General features: G+C 38.5%; 2 protein-coding genes across 2 annotated transcripts in view; both read right to left on the reverse strand.

Annotated features, from left to right (window-relative positions):
* Positions 1-3,987, reverse strand: part of LOC139725221 (uncharacterized) — a 72,708-nt gene extending 68,721 nt beyond the window's left edge. The window contains exon 1 of the mRNA XM_071636311.1: positions 3,905-3,987. Within this exon, the coding sequence (XP_071492412.1) occupies positions 3,905-3,965 (61 nt within the window). The 5' untranslated portion in view covers positions 3,966-3,987. The remainder of the gene's footprint in view (positions 1-3,904) is intronic.
* Positions 3,972-27,850, reverse strand: part of LOC139725223 (uncharacterized) — a gene marked incomplete at its 3' end in the record, with an annotated part of 91,625 nt that continues 67,746 nt past the window's right edge. The window contains exons 4-5 of the mRNA XM_071636313.1: positions 13,975-14,112; positions 3,972-4,111 (exon numbers count right to left, since the gene is read on the reverse strand). Coding sequence (XP_071492414.1) covers positions 3,972-4,111; positions 13,975-14,112 — 278 coding nt within the window. The remainder of the gene's footprint in view (positions 4,112-13,974; positions 14,113-27,850) is intronic.

A 27,850-nucleotide genomic window follows, 5' to 3' on the forward strand; every position in this document is an offset into this window, starting at 1 on the left:
GGAAGTGATAGTTTGTCCCATCACCTTCACCAACGTTGATTATTTGCTTACTATGTTGACTGATAATAGTTTTCAGGAATGTCAAGTGCAATGTGCAAATCTCTATGGTAACTGTCTGGTGCAAATCCTGACCACGATGGAAACTGCAAACACGCTAATTGGTAATGACTCTTGTCAGGCAAGCAAGCCTTTGATCACCATGATGCCAATTCATCAGCGAAGATGACAAGTTTCTCACTCGCGTCACGTATCGTGCGGTTTCTGCAGTCGGGGAGTGTCTGCTAATTTCATTTGGCTCGCAGTAATGGGGCATTAATCTGCCGAAGACAACTTGATTGTATCACTACAATCTTACACTCAGGCATGATGGGCGTGTGCCAAACCCGTCCTAGATTATTTGAATAAACACTACCGCCTGCTCTTATGGGCAGGCTGTTTTGCAAGCTCCAGCAGTTACCTACAGGTAAGAGCATAACTCACTGTAAGGAACTTGGAAAGCGGATGAAATCTAATTACATCAGTATGAAGCAGCACTGCCAGGGTGGCATCACACCAGATGCCATTCTATTAATCTTCTCATTTCTAGCACAGTGCAGCCAAGGTTCAATCAATTTCCTTGAACCTGGGAAACATTTCTACGTGATATATCTGTCGAGTTTCCGGAAGGAATGAATATGATAGGAATTTATGTAAGTTGCTAAGTAGGAGGTTGAGTTAAACAATTGTTTAAACTTAAATGATTATTTACCTGAACAAAAAATAAAAAATTGTAAGAAAATGCTTCAAGCATTTTTTTTTTCCAGAAAACTGGTAGTTTATCTCACCTTACTTTTCCAATAAAAAACTGAAGGGAAAAATATTAAGACCAAAACATTTCAGGTGCAAGTTTCTTCACTTTGTCTCCTTGTACCAATTAAATTTGTTAAGATCGCAACTGCTGATCTGTAAATTAACAAACATGTTGGAAAAAGGAACCAGTGGGACTCAAACTGTCATCTACTGCTTTCCGGGCAGCGACATTGGTGGTAGTGTCACTGCCCGGAAAGCAGTAGATGACAGGTTTGAGTCCCACTGGTTCCTTTTTCCGACGTGTTTCTTAATTTACAGATCAGCAGATGCGATCTTAACAAATTTAATTTGTAGAGGGAGACAAAGTGAAGAAACTTGCACCTGAACCTTCACCCCTCTGAATTATATCTTTCTTTCTTTCATTTAATATGCCTTGTCCGCCTTGGACTACTTAACGTAACAATGTCGGAATTTCGGAGCTTGGGTATTTGTTCCATGTAATGATGTTCATCGTGTCACTGCCGGCAACCAGGGACAGCCTGGTGGTAGTGTCGCTGCCCCGAAAGCAGTAGATGACAGGTTCGAGTCCCACTGGTTCGTTTTTCTGACAGTCTGTTAATTTACAGATCAGCAGTTGCGATCTTAACAAATATAATTTGTAGAGGGAGACAAAGTGAAGAAACTTGCACCTGAACCTTCACCCCTCTGAATAATATCTTTCTTTCTTTCACCAAAACATTTGTTCAAATTTTGCTTTGACAAAAAGTCACTTTCCATTCAAGCCTGAGAATAAATTAATTTTCCCACATTATTGATGGTAATTTTTGTGCCACTGGCGGCTCTTGAATGATATGATACTGCAGTTCTTATTTGTATCTTTGCGCAAAGGATCATCTGACACAAATAATCAACTAACAACATTATTGTACCCATGTCTTTAAGCCAGCAGTTGGCACATCCATGTATGTTTTAAAAGATATGCTTCCTTTAACCATGATAATGGGATTGTAACTTTAGAATGGACAATGCTCAGCACAAAAGGCAAAATTTGATCTATCTGAGACATTGTTGGCTTTTAGGCGGGGGGGGGGGGGGGGGGGGGTGGGGGGTGAGGAGAAGCTGGGTTGTTGTTGTTTTTTGCCATGACAAGTGTAGCCATGTAACTCAATTTGTGTATTCTTACCAGCGGAGAAAACAAAAAGCTGCAAGCTTTTGTTTACACAAGTTTGCTTCCTGCAATACGTAGCTTTAGCTCTCGTACAATATAGAGTTCGGTGTGCAGGTAAATTTTTTCAACTTTAAAAAGCCGTGCCTAATGCACCAGGGAAAACCGTGAAGTTTCAGTACACATGGACAAGTGAGGAATATAATTACAAAAAGGGCAAGTACGGAGAGGAATCAACCGTGTATTGTTAAGAACAGTCTGAGAAAAATCAACAATTCAAGCCTTCAAGCATGCAAACATAGGAAGAAAAGGATAAAAAAAAAGAAAGAAAGCAAAAGGAGAAGGAAACACACTCTTATATCAACACGTTGAAAGTCCGAGAGAGCCCTAGTGATCTGAATTGTGCTCGCCAACACATTTTCTTCATGAGGAGAAATGATGGTGAATTACACGATCAAGGGAATTCAGCAGCTCCCACTGCACAAAGTGCATTATGTTACTTGAATGACACAGGCTGAAAATTGATTGCACTTTCAAAGTTCACGTGAGGAAACAGAAAGAAAACATGGATATTTGTGGATATTCTTGAGGCAGCAGTCTGCACATGTTACTGATCCCATAAACAGAGTGTAATTCTCTCTGCACTTAATTCTATGTGTAGGAACACCGTGACAGAATCCTGGTACTGAAGAAATATATGTGGCAAAACGACAAAATTCAAAGAGATCAATACAAAAATATATGCTTGCCCATTACTGATACATGTCTTGCTGTTGTGCAACCCTGGAATAAATCTAATCAAAAGGAACGGGAATCTAATTGCACGACAAGATGTTTGGACAGGCCGAGAAATGTGCATCAATCAACACACATTGAACACAACAGTCCCTTGTAAACGTAGGCTACAATAGTTGAAACTCAGATGCCCCATTGCAAATGCACAAACAAATTACTACAAGTGATTATAATGTACAGGGAATGTAGGACCGTATATTTCCTGGCATCATCACATGCCAACTTCAAGAAAGGATACACACCGTTGTACTGACAGAAGAGTCTAACACACTATTTTCCATGAAGAGATCTATCACAACTATTGCAGCAAACACAGTTCACAACATGAAAAGATGTAATTGAAAGTCATATCAGAGTTCTATTTCAATTATTTGATCATCAGCAAACTAACAAACTGCACTGTATTTACGTTTCCTTTCTTTTTTAGATATGCTATCATATCTTTTCTCTCTAACTTACAGATTTACAGCTGTGATTCCACATTTGTAGAAGATCCAGAAAGGACAAAAAACTATCCACGAAATGTAATGCCCCTCATCAGTACAATGAAAAGGGACTAAAATGTAATTCGAAATTTATTTACAAAGGCCTCCTAATTGTTTGTTTTAGAAATATGACGGTCACCCTGTTCAAAGCAATGCATTTTGTACAGGAAGAGATAATCACAGTTCTCATTAAAATTGGACATATTAACGACCAGGAGCACTGTGCTAGAAATTATTTGTGGTTCTGTTAGTAAATGTTGAACACACCATCTCAAAAGCAAAGGTGCAGACTCTTTTGTCTCCATCGCAAACATCAGATTAATCAGTGATGTTCTGCTTCCTTTACACCATGTTCCCGGCGGCTACGGCAGCCACGTTTCAGGCCACCACAAACAAAATGGGATAATGTAAGACAACATGGGGGACGGGAGGGACAAACGTGACAGGTCCTCATTGCTGTGGATGACGTCTCCTGCAGAATCATCTATTACATTATCTGAAGTTACGTCTTTAAGATATCGCAGTGTATACAACACTTCTGCTTTATGTCAAACCATGTGTATGTTTGGACCAAAGTTAATCTCATAGCAGGAAAAAGGGTGCCAAATAAATGTCATTTTTCAAAGAAAAACTCCTGCAAGTTAGGGTCTCTTCACATATCACCGCCTACCTTTGAAGCTCGCCTCAGTGAAGACCACGTGTAGTTTGTCCCGCTGGTCCGACACGCCCATCCATCGGACATAGGCAAGCGGCTGGCTGGTGGTGATGCCGTGTTTGCTTGGCTGGCTGAAGTTGCTCCTAATCCTGAGCAATAGGGTGGAGGCCGATGACGGGCCATCCCTGAAGTCCAGGCTTGTGTTCACACTCGTGTGGAGATCTGGGTGGGGGAAGGGAAGCAGAATATAAAATTCATTAAAGTTCATCTAATGACGTAGCCAGAGGGCTGATGAAAATTTGGTTCACAATGTAAGAAGAATTTACATAACAAAAGTGACTAAATTGTAGTTTAGAAATTACATGACATAAAAAGAGGTGAAGAGTCCCCATTTTGAAAGTTTGCTTTATATACCTGTGTGATATGTGTAGCATGAACTTATGCATTTCTTTACGATGTTAGGCTGTCTTATGAATAGGGCAAATGTAGGATATTTGTAACCAATAGAAAATAAATCCAGAGTATACTTGGGAAGATGTCTGTAGAAAATGAATGTTACGTTAAAATGAGCTCATCCAAATTGGGTTGAAGTCGCGTCTTTGTTATGACCTGTAAATCAGCTTTTGGATCAAAGACCATTTATAGCTTTCTAGCACTAGCAATTGTGTTTCTGTTAGTTTCCCATTGGCCAATTCCATGTAATTCGAACAATTTCTTTAAACCTAAAGCATGTCATGTGTTGTGAATTTTCTTTCTTTATCATATCATGAGTTGTGAATTTTCTATTCAATTTCATGAAGTTTAATTTTCTTTCTTTATCATGCTCCCTCATTCCTGTTCATATGACAGTCTGTGATATACCTCTGCAATCCCACTCCTCTTTAAAAGTGCTTAGAATAAGTCATCCAGGATGATCTGAAGTGGAATAAGTAGGTGAACCTACACATTGTAGGAAATGCATCTTGATGCCTCTTCATTCTGTGTAACCTGAAAAAGTTTGGTGTCAAATTGGGGAATCTTGTGTTCCCATACTCTCTATACAGTGGAATCCCTTTATAATGAAGTCCTCGGGACCGGCAGTTTTCTTTCGTTATATCAAAATTTCGTTATAACCGAACAAATAAACAATAAAAGTACATAAAGTGGATAATGCTGCATCCTGAATTTTTACTTTGTTGTAATTGGAATTTCATTATAAGCATGTTTGTTATAACAGGAGTGCACTGTACATACTATCATGGCCAATTCTGGAGTATTGCCTATGGAGGACCAGTTTGTGGATCTGGTCTGACTCTTAGCCAGTCTACAGATATTGCAAGACTGCAAAAGTGAGTGCTTCACATGATAATCATCCAATCCTATTAATGCGTACTATGATGACCTTCTTGATCAACACAGATTCTTAAACTTAAATTCCCTTGCAGACTGTCCCACTGAAATCTTCACATATTTTACTAAATCACTTTTATAATCTGCAAAACATCGACAAGTCTTTCCTCAGCCATGCCATGTTGAAACCAGTCCGAGTCTGAATAATACTCATCATTTGGCTTACAATCCATGTCATATAGAGCTCAGGGCTATAAACTATCCACAGCTTCCTCTCTTATTCGTCAGCTGCACTCAATTAACTGAATATAGTGTTCTGCAATGTATGCTATATATATCATTTTCTCTTTCTCTGTCTGTATGTCTCTCCCTAATTGTGTCTCTCTCTCTCTTTCTCTTTTTCTATCTTTCTTTCAATCCTCCACTTTCCCTTTCCAATTCTTTTACATTTTACTGCTTTGTTTCTTTGTCAGTCTTATTGAATTAGTTGCAATTATGGTTCTAAATTGCAGAAAATTATTACTTGTTATGATCACTAACAGAATTGACTTTTAATGTAATGGTTTATCATTAAATATAATAAGGCATATTTTGATGTTTGCAAGATGTTCTATCTTTTTTCCCCTCTCTCTCCTGCAACTCTAATCAATCAATTTGTGTGTTCATTGAAATTAATTTAAATGTCTTAGTATTATTGCAATACTGTAGGATCAAGCTGTTAGCATCATAGTAATAATATCTAATCTTACTTTTAATATTCATGTTTAACAACTTTCAATTCCTCTTGAATTGTACACATGCCAAATTGTAAAGCTTGTTTATGCATGTAGGGGTACATGTATGTGCAATCTGATTAACTTTCCTAATTTTGTCATTATCCTGTTCATTCATTCAACAGGTCATTTGCACATCTTCATGATTCCACCAGAGTTTTTTTTTTTTCTCATCTATCCTAAATTTCTCTAAATTCTCTTTCAGTCTTTAAAATCCTGTATTGTCACCATCAGTGTTCATTTTTTTAACAGCTCTTTGTAGTGAATTGATGTAGTCTTTTGTAAACACAAAATAGGTTCAGTTTAATGCATATAACATTATTTTTTTAAAAAAACATTTAACCCCTATGTTATGGACGTTATCCGATAAGTTTAGTACACTGTTAATGGAGATTTTACAATTTTCATTGTTATCATGAATGTCTTGTGATATGTACCTTCAAACTTCATGTCCTTTTTCTTGTAGTGTCTCCTTGTTGTTCTGATCGAATGTTTATTAAATTTGATGTTAACCATTTGGTTAGTCCTTGAACTTTTATTTGGTGTTTTTGATACACCCAAACTTGAATTGAATTCAATTAAGTTTAAACATTATACTCAATTTGATTAGTAATACTGGTCATAAGGATGATGAAATGCTCAAAAAGGTGGGCAAATCAGCAAATGGAGGGCAGTCAGGGTTTAATAAAACAAGCACAACTGTATCTACACACAAACACACTAATATTTAAGATATTGGGGTGATGAAATAGACTTTGCAGCAACCAAGATTGCTGATAAGTATGTTCAACTTGATTAACTGAGCTAATAGCTGACATATGTACTGCTTACCTTGTCATCTTAAGAGTCCTGACAGCACTGTACAATCTCCACCAACAGTAGTTTTCAGGGAAATTTGCACAAATTTGTATTTTATAAGCAAAGGGAGCTTTCCCAAGGATATGATTATCAGCAGGCAAGGCCCAGTGAGGGATGAACCTACATTGTACATCCATGAGTATAAAAACAACCTGGCATCCAGGATAAAGCAGAGGTTTAACTGTAATTATTGTCTTTCCTGAGAACTAAAGTGAACAACAACAATTCTATCCTAACAAAGCTTCACAAAAAAAGTTATGCAAAACAGCACACATCATTCATGACACTATAAACTATGCCTACTGAAAATTGACATCTCATTTATGGTGATTACTGCACTGCAAAAACACTCTGGCATCCATAGGAAAGAAGAGATTCAACTGTAAGAACGTTCTTGCCTAAGAACATAAGCAAATAATAGTTTATTCTGGCAAAGGTTTGGAAAGAAAAAAGTTAGAAAGAACAGTACACATCATTCATTAGTCTAAGCCCCATGCCTACTGGAAAATTAACATCTCACTTACAATGATTAGTAGAGTACAAGTAGATGTGCAACTCTAACAATTTTCTTTTCTGAGAACACAACAGTTTTATCCTATAAAGCCATTGAAAAAAAAGTCATACAAAAATGCATCATATGTTGATCTGTTTCTCCATTACCATGAATATTCTTTTTAGCACATACTGCAGCAACAATATCCCTCTAATGCACTAACCATATCCTTTCCATGGTGAAAAAAGGCTTAGAATCCACCTGATTTTGTTTTTAATGTATTACAATCGACTACGCCAGCATGTAAGAGAAAATGGCGAGTTCTCAAGTGCTCATCTTCAAAACTTCAAAACAGGTATTCCAGCCAATCAATCATTCTGTGACTTGTACTCCCGTTTCACCCATTGGCAACAGGATCACGCTGGCTCATATCACTAAGCCATAGAGACAATCGCTGGCAATAACTTCTCATTCTCGGTAATCTGATGGATTTCAATCTTCTGCGACTCTTTTTTTTTTCTTTCCTTTCAAACTTGTGCTTGTTCTATTTCAGGAGACTTTATAAAAGACACACCATGCAGACGCCATCAGAAACCGATGAGTCTTTGCTCAGCTACAATTACATAGTCATAATGATTATGATGTTATGTTATTCCCACAGATAATGTACAGATTCTTGTCTTTCCTGGACCCTTTGACCATATCCATGTGTCCCCCATGTTTTTGTTAATAACTGTACTTAATATTCAATCCATTAAAAAAGCCAAAGAATATGACAAATTTTACACAAAAGTAGCTATCCAGGTACAATAGACAACTGAATATGAGTTGGTGAGTGGAAATGATGTGGAGAAAGAACAAATTGATTACAGATGGGATCATAGTCCTGTAGTTAAAAATGGGGGAAAGAGAGATATTCTATACGTTCATTCTGATCAGACACCTCTTGTTACGACCTCTGAAAGCGGGTGCTTCATTCACCCATCGTACTCAGTCACTTCGTACTCAGTCACTTCGCTGATCACCAAGGATTCATCATCCTTATGGCTACCATGTCAACTATGTGACGTCTTCAACTCTGCCCCCATGAGAGAACTCATCAAGATTTAATCTATGAAGACAAGAGACTCAGCATATACCAAACAATAGTCTTCTCTCCCCTGCTTCCCAAAGGTAGTAAATTTTACACAGCAATGAAGGCAAGGTGTTTTAACAATAAGCTTGTAAAATGGTTTCATCATGTAAGTGTGTACACATTTCATAAGTTTATGGTATCTTTGGAAAATGTTTACGATCAATCCAAGTACTATAAATGCAGCAAAGCATACATGAGGTTGACATATCAACAGGTAAGTGCAAGCTTTCAGAAGATTTTGAGGGCCATATGTGACCCTGCACCTCAAAACAAACAAAAAGTCGCCAGGCATGAATTTTTAGTTGAGACCATATTCTGAAAGAACAGACTTTAAGCTTTAAAATGATGTATAACTCAAATCAAATGGACTCTCCTAACCTATCTAAATATTGGAAAGAAAGTACAAACTCAGGAAAAGTGGGAACTGAGAAAAGAGGCTCTGAAGTACAGTGTCTATTCAAGCACTTAATCTTTACCAAACCGTGCTGGCTGTGCGATGAATGAGACAAAAAACAGGAAGTAAACCACCAGAGTAACAACAATGAAGAGATTATCAGATTAAAGTGAAATTAAGCATGCCTCATTAACACATTCTGTGCCAACCTTCAAAGCAGTAGCACTATCCTTTCAAAAGTTATTAGAGTTGAAAGAGAAGAGTGTGGATAAGGTTTTTCAGAAATGAAAAAGGGATTCTAAAGACACACCTAATCACACTATTCTCCCAAAAATGTTCAAGATAAACTGCTATAAAAACACACTTTCCTGCCTGTTTTATGATACCAAATTTTAGCATAATGTAAAAGAAGACCCGCTCTTTCAGAAAATATGAAAAAGTCAAGTTCGGCTAGGTTGACCCATTTCACTTATTTTCAGTCCTCACGCAAAATCAGTGTGTGCGACTTTATGTTCGTTTTGAGGTGCACGGTCACAATATACAAAATGTAGGGTTCTGCCTCCATGCATGAAGCAGAACTATGAAAGGTTTGAGATAACACAAGAAAGTGTGGTCTTAAGCTCATTTTAACCCATTGAGGACAGACTGATTTTGCTACAACACGCATTTCCCATAGACACCTGCCGGAGTATACTCGGGACTTGTCCTCAACAGGCTAAGATTGCTGTATACCTGCACACGGGCAATGCATGCAATCTGAAAGCTGTGTATAAAAGCTGGTAGCAAGCTGGTTATTGCAAGCCTAGATTTCTACTGGGAATTCTTCATTTCATTTTATTTGTTTATGTTTTTTATTTTGCCAGTGTAGAACAATATCAGTTGTATTGGTGTATCTCTGACATTCCACAGGGAAATTATCCCAGCCAATACTGCACGACCTGTCGTAGGTTAATGTCCTAGCAGCCAAGCTTCCCAACTTCGCTGTTTTTTCTAACGACCTGGTAACGTACATAACACATTGTATGTCCCTTATGAAGACACTTGAGCTGATCTTTTAAGGGAGATATCCCCATTACAGACCATCTTTATTGCCCCATTAGGGCGATAAACATGCTCCTGGCGGCAAATTTGCCGTAGCGGTGCTAGCGTGGTGCGAGTATTGCCACCTCAGTCTTGTTGGTTTGCCCTCCTCTCCTTCCAGTTATTGCCTCTGCCAAACTTCACTGTTTCAATTGCCCTCCCCTTCTGTGTGTGTGTGTGTGTGTGTGTGTGTGTGTGTGTGTGTGTGTGTGTGTGTGTGTGTGTGTGTGTTGGGGGGGGGGTTGGAGGGGGTCTTTGATGTGTGAGCCGATTTGTCAGTGTTTGGAAAAGGGTCTTTGATGGCTGTTACGAGACAGAATGATGTGAAGATGTACAAAGTGTACCTTGATGATGTTGCCATGAGCAGCTCTTGGCTTCTGGTATTCTGTAACAACCTTCTCCTGGTGTGCAAAGGGTGGCTAGATGGAGCTATGAGTGGTCTTCAGCTTCTAGTGTTCTATCCTACCACCTGCCTATCTCAATCTGCATGGTATTATTGTGTGACAACACTCTCCCATGTTCTTTGCTATACTTGGAACTCAGTTGCTCTTTTAGAGGGATGGTACAGTTTTGGTTGAGATGGGGATTCAGGTTTTAACTTTTTGTGAGGTAATTAGAAACTATTGATATGAAATATTAGAGAGCATATAATTCTTAAGGGAATTAAAAATCTTATTCTATGAATATCACCTTTGAAATGGCTGAGAAATCTAAAACCCAAGAGGTCCTAATAAAGGGTTGGTTCTACCTTTTATTGGGATGACATTTTTTACTTTTTTTCTTAGTCATTTCAAAACCAATTTTCATCAAATAAGCATTTAATTCCTCTTTGAATTGTATTCTCTGTAAAATTTTAAACTAGTGATTTCCAATTATCTTGAAAAAAAGTTAAATTCTGAATGCCCATCTCAACCAATACAATATCATCACTTTAATGTCAACAAAAGATGATTCATAACTCAATTCAACTCATCTTGATTTCCCTAGTCCACATCGATTTCTGTTGTCTGTTACTTTCTTACACTGTTTAAGTTGCTTTTTCCCCAATCCAACTGTTGCTTATCTTTAAAGGCTGTGACATTGTTTATCCCTCTGAAGTTGTACCCCTCATTGATTTCTCCAGGTGTTATTGGTAAAAGAACTTAATGACATTGCTTTCAGGCATCAAAAAAGAGCAGCAACTCAGAGATTTTCACAGTATAGAAGTTGGAGAAAAAAACAACAACAACATGGCCAGTTCTTTTCCTTGGGGGCCCTAGGATAAGCGACCACTGTATTTACCCTACTTAGTCCCAAGGCATTACAGTTTTGCTTTGGGTGCTGGAAAAATTGGAGAGCAGCAAACAGCTTGTTTCTCAAAATTTCAAGATAGGGTCCGTCTGGCAGAAATTAACTCTTTGGCAGAAACCAGCAGAATTTGTCTTGTACACTTGATTGAGTTTTCATAACAAGGAAAAGTAGAAATTACGCGGTGCGTAACATATGTCCCCGCCGGAAGTAGCATTTTGTAACAAAATGTGCAATATAGGTAAAAAATCAAGGTCAAATGTCAAAGAAGTCAAAGGTCAAAATTCTGTGTAGAAGTTTTGAAGCCCTCACCTAGTGCCATCACATAAAGCAAATGGAATCGAAATTGGGTTAGAAATGGCGAAGGAGTAGCATTTTGTAGCCAATGTACAATATAGGTCAAAAATCAAGGTCAAAGGTCAAAGAAGACAAAGGTCAAAATTCTGTGTAGAAGTTTTGAAGCCCTCACCTAGTGCTATCACATAAAGCAAACGGAATCGAAATCGGGTTAGAAATGGCGAAGGAGTAGCATTCTGTAGCAAAATGCACAATATAGGTCAAAAATCAAGGTCAAATGTCAAAGAAGTCAAAGGTCAAAATTCTGTGTACAAGTTTTGAAGCCCTCAACTAGTGCCATCATATAAAGCAAACGGAATCGAAATCGGGTTAAAAATGGCGAAGGAGTAGCATTTTGTAGCCAATGTACAATATAGGTCAAAAATCAAGGTCAAAGGTCAAAGAAGACAAAGGTCAAAATTCTGTGTAGAAGTTTTGAAGCCCTCACCTAGTGCTATCACATAAAGCAAACGGAATCGAAATCGGGTTAGAAATGGCGAAGGAGTAGCATTCTGTAGCAAAATGCACAATATAGGTCAAAAATCAAGGTCAAAGGTCAAAGAAGTCAAAGGTCAAAATTCTGTGTACAAGTTTTGAAGCCCTCAACTAGTGCCATCATATAAAGCAAACGGAATTGAAATCGGGTTAAAAATGGCGAAGGAGTAGCATTTCGTAGCAAAATGTACAATATAGGTCAAAAATCAAGGTCAAAGGTCAAAGAAGACAAAGGTCAAAATTCTGTGTAGAAGTTTTGAAGCCCTCACCTAGTGCCATCACATAAAGCAAACGGAATCGAAATCGGGTTAGAAATGGCGAAGGAGTAGCATTTTGTAGCAAAATGTACAATATAGGTCAAAAAATCAAGGTCAAAGGTCAAAGAAGTCAAAGGTCAAAATTCTGTGTAGAAGTTTTGAAGCCCTCACCTAGTGCCATCACATAAAGCAAACGGAATCGAAATCGGGTCAGAAATGGCGAAGGAGTAGCATTTTGTAGCAAAATGTACAATATAGGTCAAAGGTCAAGGTCAAAGGTCACGACTGAAATTCTGTGTATAAGTTTCAAAGCTCCCATGTAGTGCTATCATATAAAGCAAACAGAATCAAAATTGGCTCATAAATGACAGAGAAGTAGCAAATTGAAGATTTTGATCACACACGGACGCACACACGGACACACGGACACACGGACGGACGGACGGACGGACGGACACACGGACGGACACACGGACACACACACGTACGGAGCCCGTTTCATAGTCCCCTGCTCGAACTCGTTCGGCGGGGACAATTATCCTCTTAATTTTTTGTACTGTTGACTGACAAAATTATAGGTGAATTAAGAAAAAGACAGTTTCAAGATAATAATGTACATGCTAAATACTACTAATAAGGGGGAAATTTCTTGAAAGCTCTGATTTAAAAGCAAAGTACATAGTTCTGCATAGGATGCGAAAATTTTTCACTTGTATGTCTGCTGTGCGTGATGCTTGAATCAGTTCACACTGCAGAGAGGGAACGCCTGGTTACAGTCTGCTCTGGCAGTCACTCTGCTCCCCTGTGGCCTTGGTCAAGCTCAAGGACAGTGTCTGACCCAGATCAAGACTGACCCATCTACATAGATCCAGACTAATGCCAGACAGATGCATTCATACTGGTAGGCAAGCTTGGCTTGTTTGATCTTGTTTTTAATTTTCTACTGCAGGTGTCCCTGGCTTTGTGGTAGGTGATAGGTGGCTGGAGAGTCTAGCACCTATCCTCCATGCAACCCTGTCCAGCGCGTCAATATGGGTCAGGTCACACATTCTAATGTTGGTCCTAACACTCATTTATACCAGCATAATAACAGATTGTAGTTATAAGAACGGTTTGAGACCAAGCAGCAAATATGAATGGGGCAAAATTCATGAGTGGATTTTACCTTACTGGATGAATGAAGATACGTGCATTGTGTGCAAAGTTAGGTATAAGGGAAAAGATACTTTCTTTCTTTTCCTTGACAGATGATATTTCTACTACTACATAGTATTTGAATAGAGCTTAATCCCACATATCTGTTATCCATTGTGTTGCTCTGGAGTTTTTCATTATAATTGTTTTATGAACTAGTGTATTTAGTTACTCAGTAGTGGTGTGTGTGGAATGTATTCATGCTTTGCATATCCTGTTAGGTGCTTTCAGTACTGCTAGTCCAAATTGCAACAATTCTGTAAATAAGTATTGAAAGTTTACCATGCAGCTTTTTGTAGTGGAAGTGACAGTCCAACCATGAGCTCTTCTTTTATTTCTAAAGATGATGCCTCCATCCAATTGCCAACAAGTGAATGTAAATATTTGAATATAGAATACAATTTGAAAGTGATGATTTTGAATGGACAAAAAAGCAAGTACAAATTTATCTTACCAAGCACTCTGAAGTGAATGCATCTGCCCATCTGCCCCTGGATGTACCACAGGTAGTCCACATGGCGGGTATGGTGAACAAGAGGGAGACTGGTGTACAGCTGACCAGAGCCAGCATCATTGAATTCTGTCTCTTGGACTGCAAGAAATGAGCAAACATGAGAATTATTCAAACTCTGCACATTAACTGAGCTTTAGTTTTTCTTATCTCATTCTCTTGATCCTAGTCTGGCTTTTTTGTTCCTAGGACCTCTTTCTCTCTCTCTTTAGTTTTCTCTTATTTGGACTTTTTCACTTTATCTCACTTCACCGTTTCTTTCTTAATCAATCTTCAATTCTTCACCTCGTTCTCAACACTTTTCGACATTGTTCATAATCAGAAGTACAATATGATATGTGACCCTGCATCATAAAACAAACAAAATGTCATCAGACATGAATATCTAGTTAAGGGCAGATTGGGAAAGAGCAGACTTTTAAGCTTTAAACTGATGTATAACTAATTAAAATTGACTCTCCTAACCTGTCTAAATATTGGAAAGAATGCAAACATCCTGGACAAAATATTTTCTTTATACTGAGAAAAGAGGCTCTGACATATGGGGTCTATTTAAGCACTAATCTTACCGTGCCATGCTCTGTGTAATGAATGAGACAAAAAAGGATAAAATACTCCATAGCAACAACAAAGTAGGGATTATCAAATTAAGCTATAAAATTGAGCATGCTCTATAAACACATTCTATTCATAACTGATGTGAACTTTCAAAGCAGTAGCATCATCTTTTCGAGAGTTATTAGAGGTGAAAGTGAAGAGTTTGTAAAGGTTTTAAGAAATGAAAAGGAGCCTGTAAGACATACCTAATCACACTATTCTATAAAAAAAGTGTTCTAGAACTACCAAAATGCAATTTCCTGTTCATTTTATGATCCTAAACTTCAGAATAATACAAAAATCTTAATATTAACTATTGTAGGTTGACCTATTTCACTTATATTGAGTCATCATGCAAAATCAGGGTGAATGACTTTTTGTTTGTTTTGTGATGCACAGTCACATATACAAGTAGACATGTTGGAGATAGACATACTAAAGATGTCTATTAGTAACTATACCTATGGATGGGAAAAAGTGCTGCCCAGCTATTTTAAATGTATTTTCCCCCATCACAATTCTAGAAATGCTTCTTTCATATTTTGATATAAAGAGTGCAAAGTGATAAATTTGTATTTGAGTGGAGTTTGCATCTGGGTTTTTTTTCATGAGTGCAGCGAGGAGATGGTTCACAGTAATTCTACTCCAGATTCTCCCCTTTCCTGGTTGCAAGCGCCCCCCATTTGATGGGCCCGCCGTTGCCCCCTTTGATGGGTTTGTCACCTACTGACAACCCACCTGCACTGGGTTCTCCTCTCTGATAATGTTTGACAGGCTAAGCTCCCGTCTCTAAGCCCCCTTCTTAGCCGTCCAGCTCCGAGAGCAAATCGGCTCATTATTCATCCCCGGCACCAGCCCGATTCCCGCTAATGAATCCCGTTTATCCCTCGTTACACGTCATTCGCCGGCAATCCGAGCCCATCACCGATTGACGTCCAATCAGACGCTTAACTGCCAATAAATGATGGGTGTCAAGTGTGAGCTCGGATTCTGTATCGCTCAGGAGTAACGGACCATTGCGCATGGTGATCCACAACTGCCTCGGCTGCTGCTATTGTCACCACCATGATGGGCGGCTCAACCTTCTCCGCTGTTTATTTATTTTAGTCTCTGCGTCTCTCAGTGTATCATTGATCATGGAGCTAATACCCCCGACTGAGATGCGGAGATCCATACCTAATGAATTAGTCCCGGCGCGCTGAGGGAGTATTAATATTTGGGATTAGCGCTCCTTTATTGCCGACCCAGGGACAACACACTTGCAGGGCAAACACTACTAGGAAAAGCAAAAGGAGAAAAGATAAGGAGAGACAGAATGACATAAAGGAGGAAGGGTGTTGTGGCACATAAAATTGCATGGCACTGTTTACTTATTCCACAGCTATCGAGTGCTATTAAGCTGTCAGTCTCTTTGACACTAATGGATGGCTCGTCTCAATGAAAGACGAAGGATTCGATGCATCCGTGTTCAAAACACCATTCGATATTGACAGCCCTTCAATTCAAATACAAGGCCTGGTAAATATTGGCAATACAGTTATTACAAACACGTACTCACCATAATGCATGGTTGAGGAGGGATATAAAGTATTTACAACATTATCTTTCAACTGAAAAGACCAACTGTTGTATGTGACACAAAAATACTTCTAATTCTGAGTATTCAATGAATAAACTCTAACCTGCTCTTACACACTTCAAAGACAGATATTCTGAGGACTGAAAAACTGTTAAACAGTGGAAGTGTACCATCAGCAGCAAAGCAAAGCAATGATATTGCACCACACCTATCGAACATTGAAAAAAAAATAGTGCTGGCTATTTGCATAGTGGGAAAATAATCAGCAGTACTCCGTTGCTATCTCAGGTAGATGTTAACTTAAGTGGCCCATTTGATCTCAGTCAGTAAGGGTATATTGATCAAGGACAAATGGAGAAACAGGAAGTTTTCTTAAAAACAGGAAAGCTTGATCACTAGGAATTATAAAATCTCTCTTTGAACTGAGGATAAAAGCATTTTTTTTCACCCATGTATTTTCTCTTTTCAAGGCTTTTAATGTAAATTGAAATCTGAGAGGGTATTTTGTGTTATTTCTACCTGCATTCTTCTTAAATTTAATGCCACATTCTCTGTACCATAGTATCACAACAATAGGCTTTAAAATCCTCAATATCAAATTATGAATTAATCACATATCCCTGTCAAGATATGCCTATTCCTCAGGAGCACTTTTGAAAAATATAAATGAACTTTCAGCACATCCTAACAAAAATTGACTTTTACGTAAGATTCTAAAACCCTCCCTCTATTAACCCACTAAGGACAAGTCCCGAGTACACTTGGGCAGGTGTCTATGGGAAATGTGTGTTGTAGCAAAATCAAACCATCCTCAATGGGTTAAAAGTGTTACAACATTGCATAGAGGCTTCCTGGAGCACAGTGCACTCCTGGTTTAACAAGAACAGGGCCCCGTTTTATCAAAAGATAAAATCGACTTTAAATTTCTTTACTACACATTCTGCCATAGACCTACAGTTGAAATCAATTTTATAATCAATTTTAACTCTTCATAAAAGAGGGCCCAGTTATGACAAAATTTATTCACAATGAAATAAAAATTCAAGTCACAAAATTACTATCTATATATCCTTATACACATTATTCATTTGGCTTTTACAAAATTTAGGTATATTGAAACAAACCTGCTGGAAACAAACCTGCCGGTGCTTGTAATACAGTTGGGATTAGAAGGGTTATGCAAATCCCTCTTCTCTATTGTTCAGTTGAGGAACATCTGTGTACAGTGTAGATCAGCAAAGAAAGTGTGCAAGCCGAGATACTCTGTGCTACTGGGCATGCACAGTGCGGTCAGAAGTGTAGTAGCACTAAAGCAGGACCCTCATTCTGGGCTCCCATATGCCTTTAAAGGTCCTGTTTACCTTTGGGGACAGCCATTTAATTTTTTTTTCAAGATATGACATTAAATGCATATGTGTTGGTCTGTTCTACCACAAAACATTCTATCATATAAAATTTTTGTGATAAAGCCTAAGATATAAGGAGATATCTGTATTTTTCTCAATAAACCGTAACTGTAGACGGTTTAGTCTGGAAACATTTTTGTTATAACTATTGTTCACATTTTGTATATATCTAACAATACTTAACATTGATTTTACCAATTAAATTTTCTACAGTGGTTGTTTCTATTCCTTACTCACATTTTAGAATTATTTTAAAGCACTAATGCAGGGCTTGTGTTTCATCTGGAAATGGTATATTATGCCTTTAACCACTCCCGACTGCTGTAAAGGTGGGCATGAATCTGTTTCATCTGGTGGGCTCTGTGAAGCTCTATGAACCTCTGCAGCCATTTTCACCCTCGCCCGTGACGAGAATGCACCGCCTCGTGCATTTCGAGACGGGCATTCTCGCTGAAACATGCATGAGTTCTGCGCCAAGTCAAAGCAATCACTTCTCGTCAATAATTTGCAGGCACGCACTCTCCCACATAAAATATGTACACTGGTGGACAGGCATACGGGATGGATCATGTTGTACCCCAGCAGAGGGCATGTTCCTGCAAAAGTGTACCAGCCAACTGAATTGAGGTTAGATGCAAACGATAACTCTACAAAGCACTGCAAAACTGCATCCTCTCTCTCTTTCTCTAGAACACTAAGATATCAATGATTTAAGATTACTCCATCAAAACTTCCTATGGCAGTACATTTTCACTAATAGTAAGATGAGATTAAACATTCAAAAATGGAGGAAAAGATTGAGACGGGAGAGGGTACAAGATCAAATCAAGAACATGAAGAAGACAAAGAACAACAAAACAAAAGATGAGGAGAAAGTTTGGGAGTAAGAAGGAATAGATGAAGGGAAGATGAATAAAGGGATAAAAGGTAAGCCTTTTTTCATCCCCTGAGCCATATATACCACTCGCATGATTGACTTAATCTAGATATGATAGTAACTGATCACACCAGTCATTGTAAAGGAAGTATGCAGTCCTCAGTAAACCATTTACTCTCCTTGTAGGGCATAGACTAAAAAGCTGCCTCTTTCATAGTATGCACATAGTTACCTGGAAAATGATCTTTTTTTGTGTGTTTGTTTTTGTTGCAGTCGTGTCCAACCAAGTGAAGGCATTCCCTTGGTTGCCATTTGAACCTAAATCCCTAAAATTAAACTAAACAATATATGACATATAAATGCAAAATGATTTTTTAACTCCTTCACAACCATCAAATACTCTGGGTAAAGTTAATGTTTATCCCAATATGTTCTGCACAGTAAAGGCAGCAATATACATGGTGACCAGAGATTGTTCTTAAGAATTGTCACTGAAAACAACACTCCGGCAATACACTTGGGGTGAGGGAGCCCCGGGAATGGATAAATGGGGAGAAAGAAAAAATGGAAGGGGACAAAGCCACTTTCAAGTTCCACCGAAAGCTGCCGGTTTGATTAGGGGCCCATAAATGGGATTTTGCTGAGGCAAGCAAATACCTCGCAACATATCTCTCTGCATGCGTGACGGGGCATAAACGGGCAAAATGACTCGGGTGTGCGTACAATGGAGGGATGGAATTCCGAGAGCTGCAGGAACCGACTGCAAATGACAGAAGATGCCTCCCCTCTGTAATAAGGCGCAGCAAGTGTGACAAATGAGGAGTGACAGCACAAGAGAAGAAGAAGTCAGCCGGAATAAAAGGCAACGAGGTGGGGGGGGGGGGGGGGACAGTAAATGGAGATGATTGGAGGGGTGGTGGGGGAAATGTCTCAAGTCATATTGACAAATATCTTAATGTTTAAAAACACAAACAAAATCAAACAAGAAGACTCGCCATGAAGGGTGCTGCATACAAGGCAATTGAAACGTTACGCTATTGGCCAGATGCTTCCCGGTGAGGGAGAGGAGAGCTGTAATTTCAAACTTTGGGGTGATAACATGGGAGCAAATATGCCGCAGGAAAACATCACTACAAAACGTCCTCTCCACCGAGGATGTACTGGCATGGGAGGAGATCACAATCTCTAAATGGCAAAGCTGTCTCCCATCTGCTGTGTTAACATGTTACACGAAATTTCATCTGGACATGGCACGAGCAATTATTATCAATTTTGAAATCTCATCTGCATTCCTCCAGTTTCAGGAGGAAAGTCTTGAGGCTAGAAGTTGATGGGTTTATTTCCTTTCATATTGAGTACTGTATAGAGAAAACATCAAGGGGCTTTAGGAGCTCCGGAGATGCAGATATTTAGGAAGAAAATGGGGAGTTTAAAATTACTGCGAATAATTACAATGATGCTTGTGCAAATCAGATGTCACGTGGCATGCAGAATCTGTTATAAAGTATGTTGAGTTTGGAAGGGATGGCTTTGATCATTTACTATGTGAATATTTTAGTTCAACACATAAGTGAGCAAAACCAATAGCCCAACTTGCAAATATCTTCGTCTTGAGGCTGTTGTTAAAGTTTCAGCAAATAAAGTTGTATTGAAAAAAATAAATTAACTATGGCCATTTTTGAAACCCTCCTTTTGCAGTCTTATATACTAAACTCTGAATAGGTCCACTGAAAAGTGGAAAGAAAGTTGTTCTCCAGAGGAAATGTAAAAAAAAAAATCCTTCTTGAAATCCTGGGGTCCTGTAGTGCTCACTCAATTTTACTGGTACATTTCCTTTCTGTAGCAAATATTGAAGAATCCTGAATTTATGTTGTTTCCTCAAACCTCTTTAAATAGCGGCAGCAAGATGGACACGTTTGATGATGCATTGACTGCCGGGGTGGAAAATAATGTCCTCGATTATAAAAACATGGCTTCAGGACTGACCTTTGATATTCCAGAGTGACTGGAAAATGTTCAAAATATTTTGTGTTAGTCTTGATCAAAAACAAGAGGGCGCAACTGACGCAATTGCACTCGCCCTCTTGGGGTCCACTCTCTTGAGTAAACATGCAGCCCGCCCCGGGAGAAGAATCTCCTAGTAATGAAGAGATATTGTTTCTCATCTTTTCATCGACATTGAATATTTTCCAGAGGCTTTTGATAGAAGTTTAAGGGAAGGCAATGATTATCGCTGATGGATGGGGGCAAAACGTACGAGGGGACGGGAGATGGAAGTGAAAGTAACAGTCATGATGGATATAGCTTCTCCAACTCCACTTTGCTCTTTTTCATTATTCCAATTTTCTCTCATCAACCAAAAAAATCAGAAATAAAAAGGAGAAAGAAAGAAAAAGGGCATTAAAATCTCATCGCACGGCCTTCTCTTGTCCATCTTGATCTTTTTTTTCCTATCATTAAGTTGACCGCAAAGCCAAATGACATTTGCCGAAGAGACCTGTTGATGCGCCATCTTAGCCATCAGGAACGGCGGTGCCAAATTTAGCGAAGGCTTGTCATCACCCGGTACAAGAAAATCAATAGAGTAGCATCATCTCCCGGCCTCTACCCCTCTTTTTCCCTGGCTGTGACCAGGTCTCAGCTTCATGAAGATACAGAGAGAGAAAGAGTGAAAAAAGAGAGAGATGGGGGAGAAGAACGGAGAGCAGAGATGGAAAGAAGAGACAGACAGACTGACAGACATAGGGTAGATAGATAAATGGAGATAAAGAGTAGGAAGGACAGAAATACAAGAATATACATATAATCACACACATACTAATATATATACATATAGTATATATATGCATACATATATATTATATATAATATTAGATTACACAAAGGTATAGATAAAGAGTGAAAAAGATAGATGACATTATAGAAGTATAGAAGTTGAGAGACATGTACGTGGTTGGAATGAGGTAAAAGATGGATAGACATGAAGAAGAAAAGAATATAAGACAGGAGAAAGGCGGAGAAAGAAAGGGAGACAAACAGAAAATATTGCGGTAATAGCTGAAATAAGAAATTTGGATGAGTGTCAAGTACACTGCACTTCTATCAATTTCAATACAGGGATTTTTAATGTTGTTGTTACTGTTGTAATCTTGCAATTTCAAATTTTTCATATCATATCATATCATATCATATCATATGTGACCCTGCACCTCAAAACAAACAAAAAGTCGCCAGACATGAATTTTTAGTTAAGACCATATTCTGAAAGAGCAGACTTTAAGCTTTAAAATGATGCATAACTCAAATCAAATGGACTCTCCTAACCTATCTAAATATTGGAAAGAATGAACAAACTCAGGAAAAGTGTGAACTGAGAAAAGAGGCTCTGAAGTACAGTGTCTATTCGAGCGCTTAATCTTTACCAAACCGTGCTGGCTGTGCGATGAATGGGACAAAAAACAGGAAGTAAACCACCAGAGTAACACCAATGAAGGGATTATCAGATTGAATTGAAATTAGGCATGCCTCATTAACACATTCTGTCCATAATTGCTGCCAACTTTCAAAGCAGTAGCACTATCCTTTCAAAAGTTATTAGAGTTGAAAGTGAAGAGTGTGGACAAGGTTTTTCAGAAATTTAAAAAGGGGTTCTAAAGACACACCTAATCACACTATTCTACCAAAAATGTTCGAGATAAACTGCTACAAAAACCACACTTTCCTGCCCGTTTTATGATACCAAACTTTAGCATAATGTAAAAGAAGACCCACTCTTTCAGAAAATATGAAAAAGTCAAGTTCAGCTAGGTTGACCCATTTCACTTATTTTCAGTCCTCACGCAAAATCAGTGTGTGCGACTTTATGTTCGTTTTGAGGTGCACGGTCACATATCATATCATATCATATCACATATCATATCACATATCATATCATATCATATCATATCATATCATATCATATCATATCATATCATATCATATCATATCATATCATATCATATCATATCATATCACATCACATCACATCACATCACATCACATCACATCACATCACATCACACCATACCATACCATACCATACCATACCATACCATATACTGTAAAAGTGGATATTTTCGCACGACTTGTTTTTCACGCTTGGCCAGTCAAGATCAGTTCCGCATTATTTGTTTAATTCCATGGAATCAAGACATCAACTACTGCAACATATGGCAAGCAAAAATATTTGCGTACTTTTATTTTTGCACTAGTTTCTGGTTGCGTGAAATGCGCAAAGATTTCAACTCCGTGAAAATTTCCACTTTCACAGTATCATAAAGTGTTTGTGATATAAAAGATGAACTGTATCATTAACCCGTTGAAGATGAGTCCCAACTATACTTGGGCAAGTGTCTATGGGAAATATGTGTTGTAGCAAAATAAGCCCATCCTCAACGGGTTAAGGCTCTAATGTGCAGCATCCCAGGGGGAAAAAAAAAGCCTTTTACAGGTGATGATAAAAGTAGTGACGAAATATGTGCTGAAGGTCTGACTGTATAGAAGTAAGACTATCATCACACCTTCACCCACTCACAGAAGACCATCATCCTGATCAAGCCCTTCTAAATTAAGGAGCTGCATGTCTTATTTGCCTATTCCAGGAAAGCGAGAGGCCTTCCTGTTTTTGCTGCTCCCAGAACTGGCGAGGGCGCTCAACTGGTTACAGCAAAAGGCTCCGAACCCACGACTGTGCCCAGACGCCAATCAAATGCGTAATTAATTGGGTGATCTTTTCTTACAGCACATCGCTACATTAGGGCTGATTGAAAGCGCTCGCCACTCTTGGATCATCACCGCAAAAGTGTTTTGAGTCCCCCCCCCCCCCCCCCAACTCACTGCCGCTTCATGCAATTCCCATCCAAGCACAGGCTGCGCCTCCACCTAAATTGAAAAGCTGGAGCAAATGTGGAAGTGCCGCACGGCAAAGCGAACTGGAGAAGTCACACTAACATGTGCATATAAGGTGTAATTCACACACTCGCATGCATGGGATTACTCCATTATACGTCCCTTGCATGATACACGCAGGGACATCAATTTATACACCTGAAATCTGTGAAATGCATTAAATCGAGTTGGTAACAATCTGGAAAAACACATAACTCATTAACCTTTCTTCAATTCATTGTGCTTGTTCAATAAATTCAGTATATATGGTAAGAAGTGGAAATGTCAAAAGATGCTGAGGTTACATGTAAGAAGATTAATGGTATTACATGAGCGATGCACAGTTTTACATTGTAATGTCATGGACAAATAAGCTACAGGTAAAATTTCAGAACCTGATAGCATCTTCACCTAATTTTTGTTTATTCTCTCCCAAAATAGTCCCCAAGACACTGTGCATAATAACTGAGAGAATGATAGCAGTTTTCTGTAGGGCCTACATGATTCAGAGGTCTCCATGATTTTAGTTGCAATTTTGACCTACCGTGTAGGTATGTTGAGTAATGCAAAATACACCACTTGATAGAATTGGAAAACAAAGTAAGATTGCATGCAGCGCCTTGCATGGATGACTGATTTCCATGAGCAGAAAAAAAAAAATTATTGTTAGCACTCATGGACTTAGTGCGCTGCTGGCCACTGAATGGCCTCTTTGATAGACATCTCATCAGAACCCGAGGAAACATCATTATTGATCCATTGTACTCAATTACGTGCCAGATATAATTGCTGATTCATGCAACAACCGTGTAATCAGCGCCCTGTTGTGGCAGACATGGAGAATAATGACTGTCCTAGATCCTCACAATGCAGGGAAGATTACAGACTATCCAGTCCATCAGTTGTTTTTCAAACTTCATTTTAAACATGTCCATTTCCTTGTATTCACATTCTTCTGTCAAATAATTAAACCATAGAATTTCTACATTCAGTTGGCTTTTTTTCCCTGACGTGACCATTTGAAACAGACAGATGTATGCCTCCTCAAAAGCAGCAAAAATTGTACTGAATCACTCTATTGCATTTGGAATGATGGAAAGGTCTAAAACTTGGGACAATATAGCTAATGGGGATAGCAAGTTGCATGAAAATTCAATTTATTCACAATAAATGTACCTGGTAAGGGGCTAAGCATAAAAAAGAAACATTTTGTGGTCTAAATATCTGGGGGCAATTTGCACAGCATGACACCACTGCATAAAATTAAAATGAATAAATAGTGTGACTGCATAAAAATGTCTTGTCCATGCTATTTCAGCAATCATTAGAAGCATGTTAATAGTTAGCAAAATCAAAGGACACATAAATTTTGTCATTTGGGACTGAGCACTAAAACATCAATCTATGAAAATTTACTCTTTTACAGGATGAGTCTTAAAGGAAAGCATGTACGACTTGAATGCGTACAGAGCCCAAAATCACCATCCAGCTTTCAGCTGCATCTGCACCCCCATATATCTTACCCCAACACCTTACTATTCACTCCCAAAAATGCACTTCCTTCCAGTATTATCAGTCACGCATTTCTATGAAATTGCTATTTAGTAATTCACTTAATCATTACATCTGTAAATAGTATGCTAAAAGATGTGAAGTTAAAGTGGGATGAATTCATTGAAACAAAAGGTACTCTCTCTCAATTTCTCAGAGCTGGTCCAATTATTCCCCTTTACAGGTAGGCTACATATACAAAATGGTGTTGCAGATGATAACTGATAGGGTACAAGCCCCAGCTCCCTCTCCCACCCCCCAGAGGCTATCACCTGCTAGCAAATTGATTCCAGCAACAGAGAATTATCATCAATGCACATGAGGCCATTGCCTCTTCATTCTCCCTCCATCCATCCCGTTGTCGGTAGAAACCCCTCATCCCCAGCACGCATACCCATCAATCAAACCAAATGCCTGTTAACGTACCCATAACCCCATGGTGCACCCACAATTCATCATCCCCTATAATACATTTATCAGGCTTTGTTTCAGGGATGGTGTATGACGAGAGCAAACAAATTAGATAATTGAGTTCCTTTCCGAGTTTCCACTTAATTTTCCATGTTATGTGAACATTGACCTGCCTCTAACAAGACAAAAATAGCTCCACAAACATTCAACTAGTCTTTGGTACCCAGTTAATTCATCCCCCATATATTTTGCAAGAATGATATTGTGCAAGTCAATACTTGTAGGACAATTTCCAAGTTTCTAGGCTCGCAATGAAGAACAGCAACAAAGTTAGTAAAGTATTATGCCTTTACTAGGAGTAGATTCAGTAATTTCCCTTCATGACACCAATACATTGCAGTTGTGTTGGGGGGGGGGCAATATTTTGATGCCTTATTAATTATCAGTAAATTTCAGCATGAGAGATTGAAGTGCAGAATAGCATTGCACAGAGAAGAAATGCATTATAAGGCAAGAAAACAAACATTTTCAGACTCTTGTACAGAAACACATTCAGACATACAAACACACATACTCACATACAAACACACACACACACACACACACACACACACACAAACAAACACATACACTCACAACGACAAGCAAAGGGTGGATCAGCGACATTTGAAGGGGAGGGGAGGGAAACTGCATGGTTTAGGTGGCACAGAGTCAAGGAGATAATACACTATTCCTTTAAATAGGAGATGAAAACAAAATATCTCCATGTAATATTCTTGGGGAAAGTACAGGTGCCCAACACAATGATTTACAGATTTAGTGATTCAGTAGGAACTGTGTGCATAAAGCACCTCTCAATTGTTTGACTCCATGGCATGAGGAGTAGCCAAGTGGGTTCTGATACTTCAGAGGTGCTGTGTACACACAGAACCCATGAAAAAGACACCATGAGTCATCTGTTTTATAGAAAGGATGAAAAATTCATAAAAATATGGAAAAAGTTCATGCTGACTGTAGTAAAGCAGATGCATGGAAAAAAGCTATGCATCTGGTACAAACCGGATGGATGGAAAAAATCAGGCATCTGGTAATTACTGGATGCATGGTTATGGAAAGGCATGACTAAAAGGAAAAAAATGCATGTAGTCATTGAGAAATCATAACATGGTGGTTGACCAAATCATATTGCAAGAATTTCCTTGACTCATTTTATAATATGTGCTGTGCTACAATGTACCAACAACGATGGTGACATTGCACACATAGTACACATTACTGACCTTAGAATAATCTGCCCAATTTGACAGCATAGACACACAGGCAATTGTGCATTCACGTCATTCTCTGCCTTTAAGCATGCATCATGAATAAAACTTTACATGCCTGCTCCTAGGAATTCATGGATGATGAGGACCAATTGTGCTCAAATTTGGTTCTTCTGCATCAAAGAGCAGAGGCTTTAGTGGGCCATTTGCGCATTCTCTGCTCACCGAACACCTTTTTCGCTCATGCGGGTCAAGATTCAACCTTATTAGCTGCCAATTTTCTCGCTCAACTCACACACAGTACGGGCAACATTAGGTGGCATTCAGGAATGGAGAAAGCGATGGCCCTTGTGCTCTCATGTCTAAACTTCTCCTGTTATGAGAATGTAAATTCAACACTGCAGCTTCAAAAAAAAGAAGAAGAAGAAAAAGCTATCATATCTGCTCTTGCCCAGTCACCCCGCTGGTTTTCCCTGAACGTAGACAAATAATGATAATAGTAGTAGTAGTAGTAATAGTACTACTACTAATAATAATAGTAATGATAATAATGATAATGATAATAACAATAATAATAATGATAATAATAATAATAATAATAATAATAATAATAATAATAATAATAATAATAATAATAATAATAATAATAATAATAATAATAATAATAATAATAATAATAGTAATAATAATAATAATAATAATAATAATAATAATAATAATAATAATAATAATAGTAATGCTAGTAATGTCTTATTTATCCAGGGTAGCCTCTTCAGTGTTGCCACTGCTCTATCAGAGGGCCCTGCCATTATTAATACCCTAGCATTGCCAGGTATATTATACACCTGGGTCGAGAGGGACATAGTGGGTAAAAACATCTTGTCGAAGGACGGAAGCAGTGGGTGGGAATCGAATTCGGGTCCTCCGATTATGAGTCGAGAGTCTTATCTACTATGCCAAAGTGCCTCCATGATCTCACAAAATAAATCACCCCATTTATACGGCTATCTTCTCCCCTGATGACCCAATAGAATGTATTTTCACCTGCTTAATATCAAATACATTTCATATACTTGGAATGGAACAAGCATGCATGCATTAGTTGTTGCTATGTCAGGCTGTTCTGGACAAGGTTTCTAGATGTCATGAACATCCTTTGCTATGAAAGCATGCATGTGTAAAATCTAAATAACAGATGGAAGAATAG

The sequence above is a fragment of the Diadema antillarum genome, unplaced genomic scaffold (genome assembly GCF_040938485.1).
Source record: "Diadema antillarum isolate AM-2024a unplaced genomic scaffold, OU_Dant_1.0 seq00000028_RagTag, whole genome shotgun sequence".
Classification (NCBI taxonomy): domain Eukaryota; kingdom Metazoa; phylum Echinodermata; class Echinoidea; order Diadematoida; family Diadematidae; genus Diadema; species Diadema antillarum.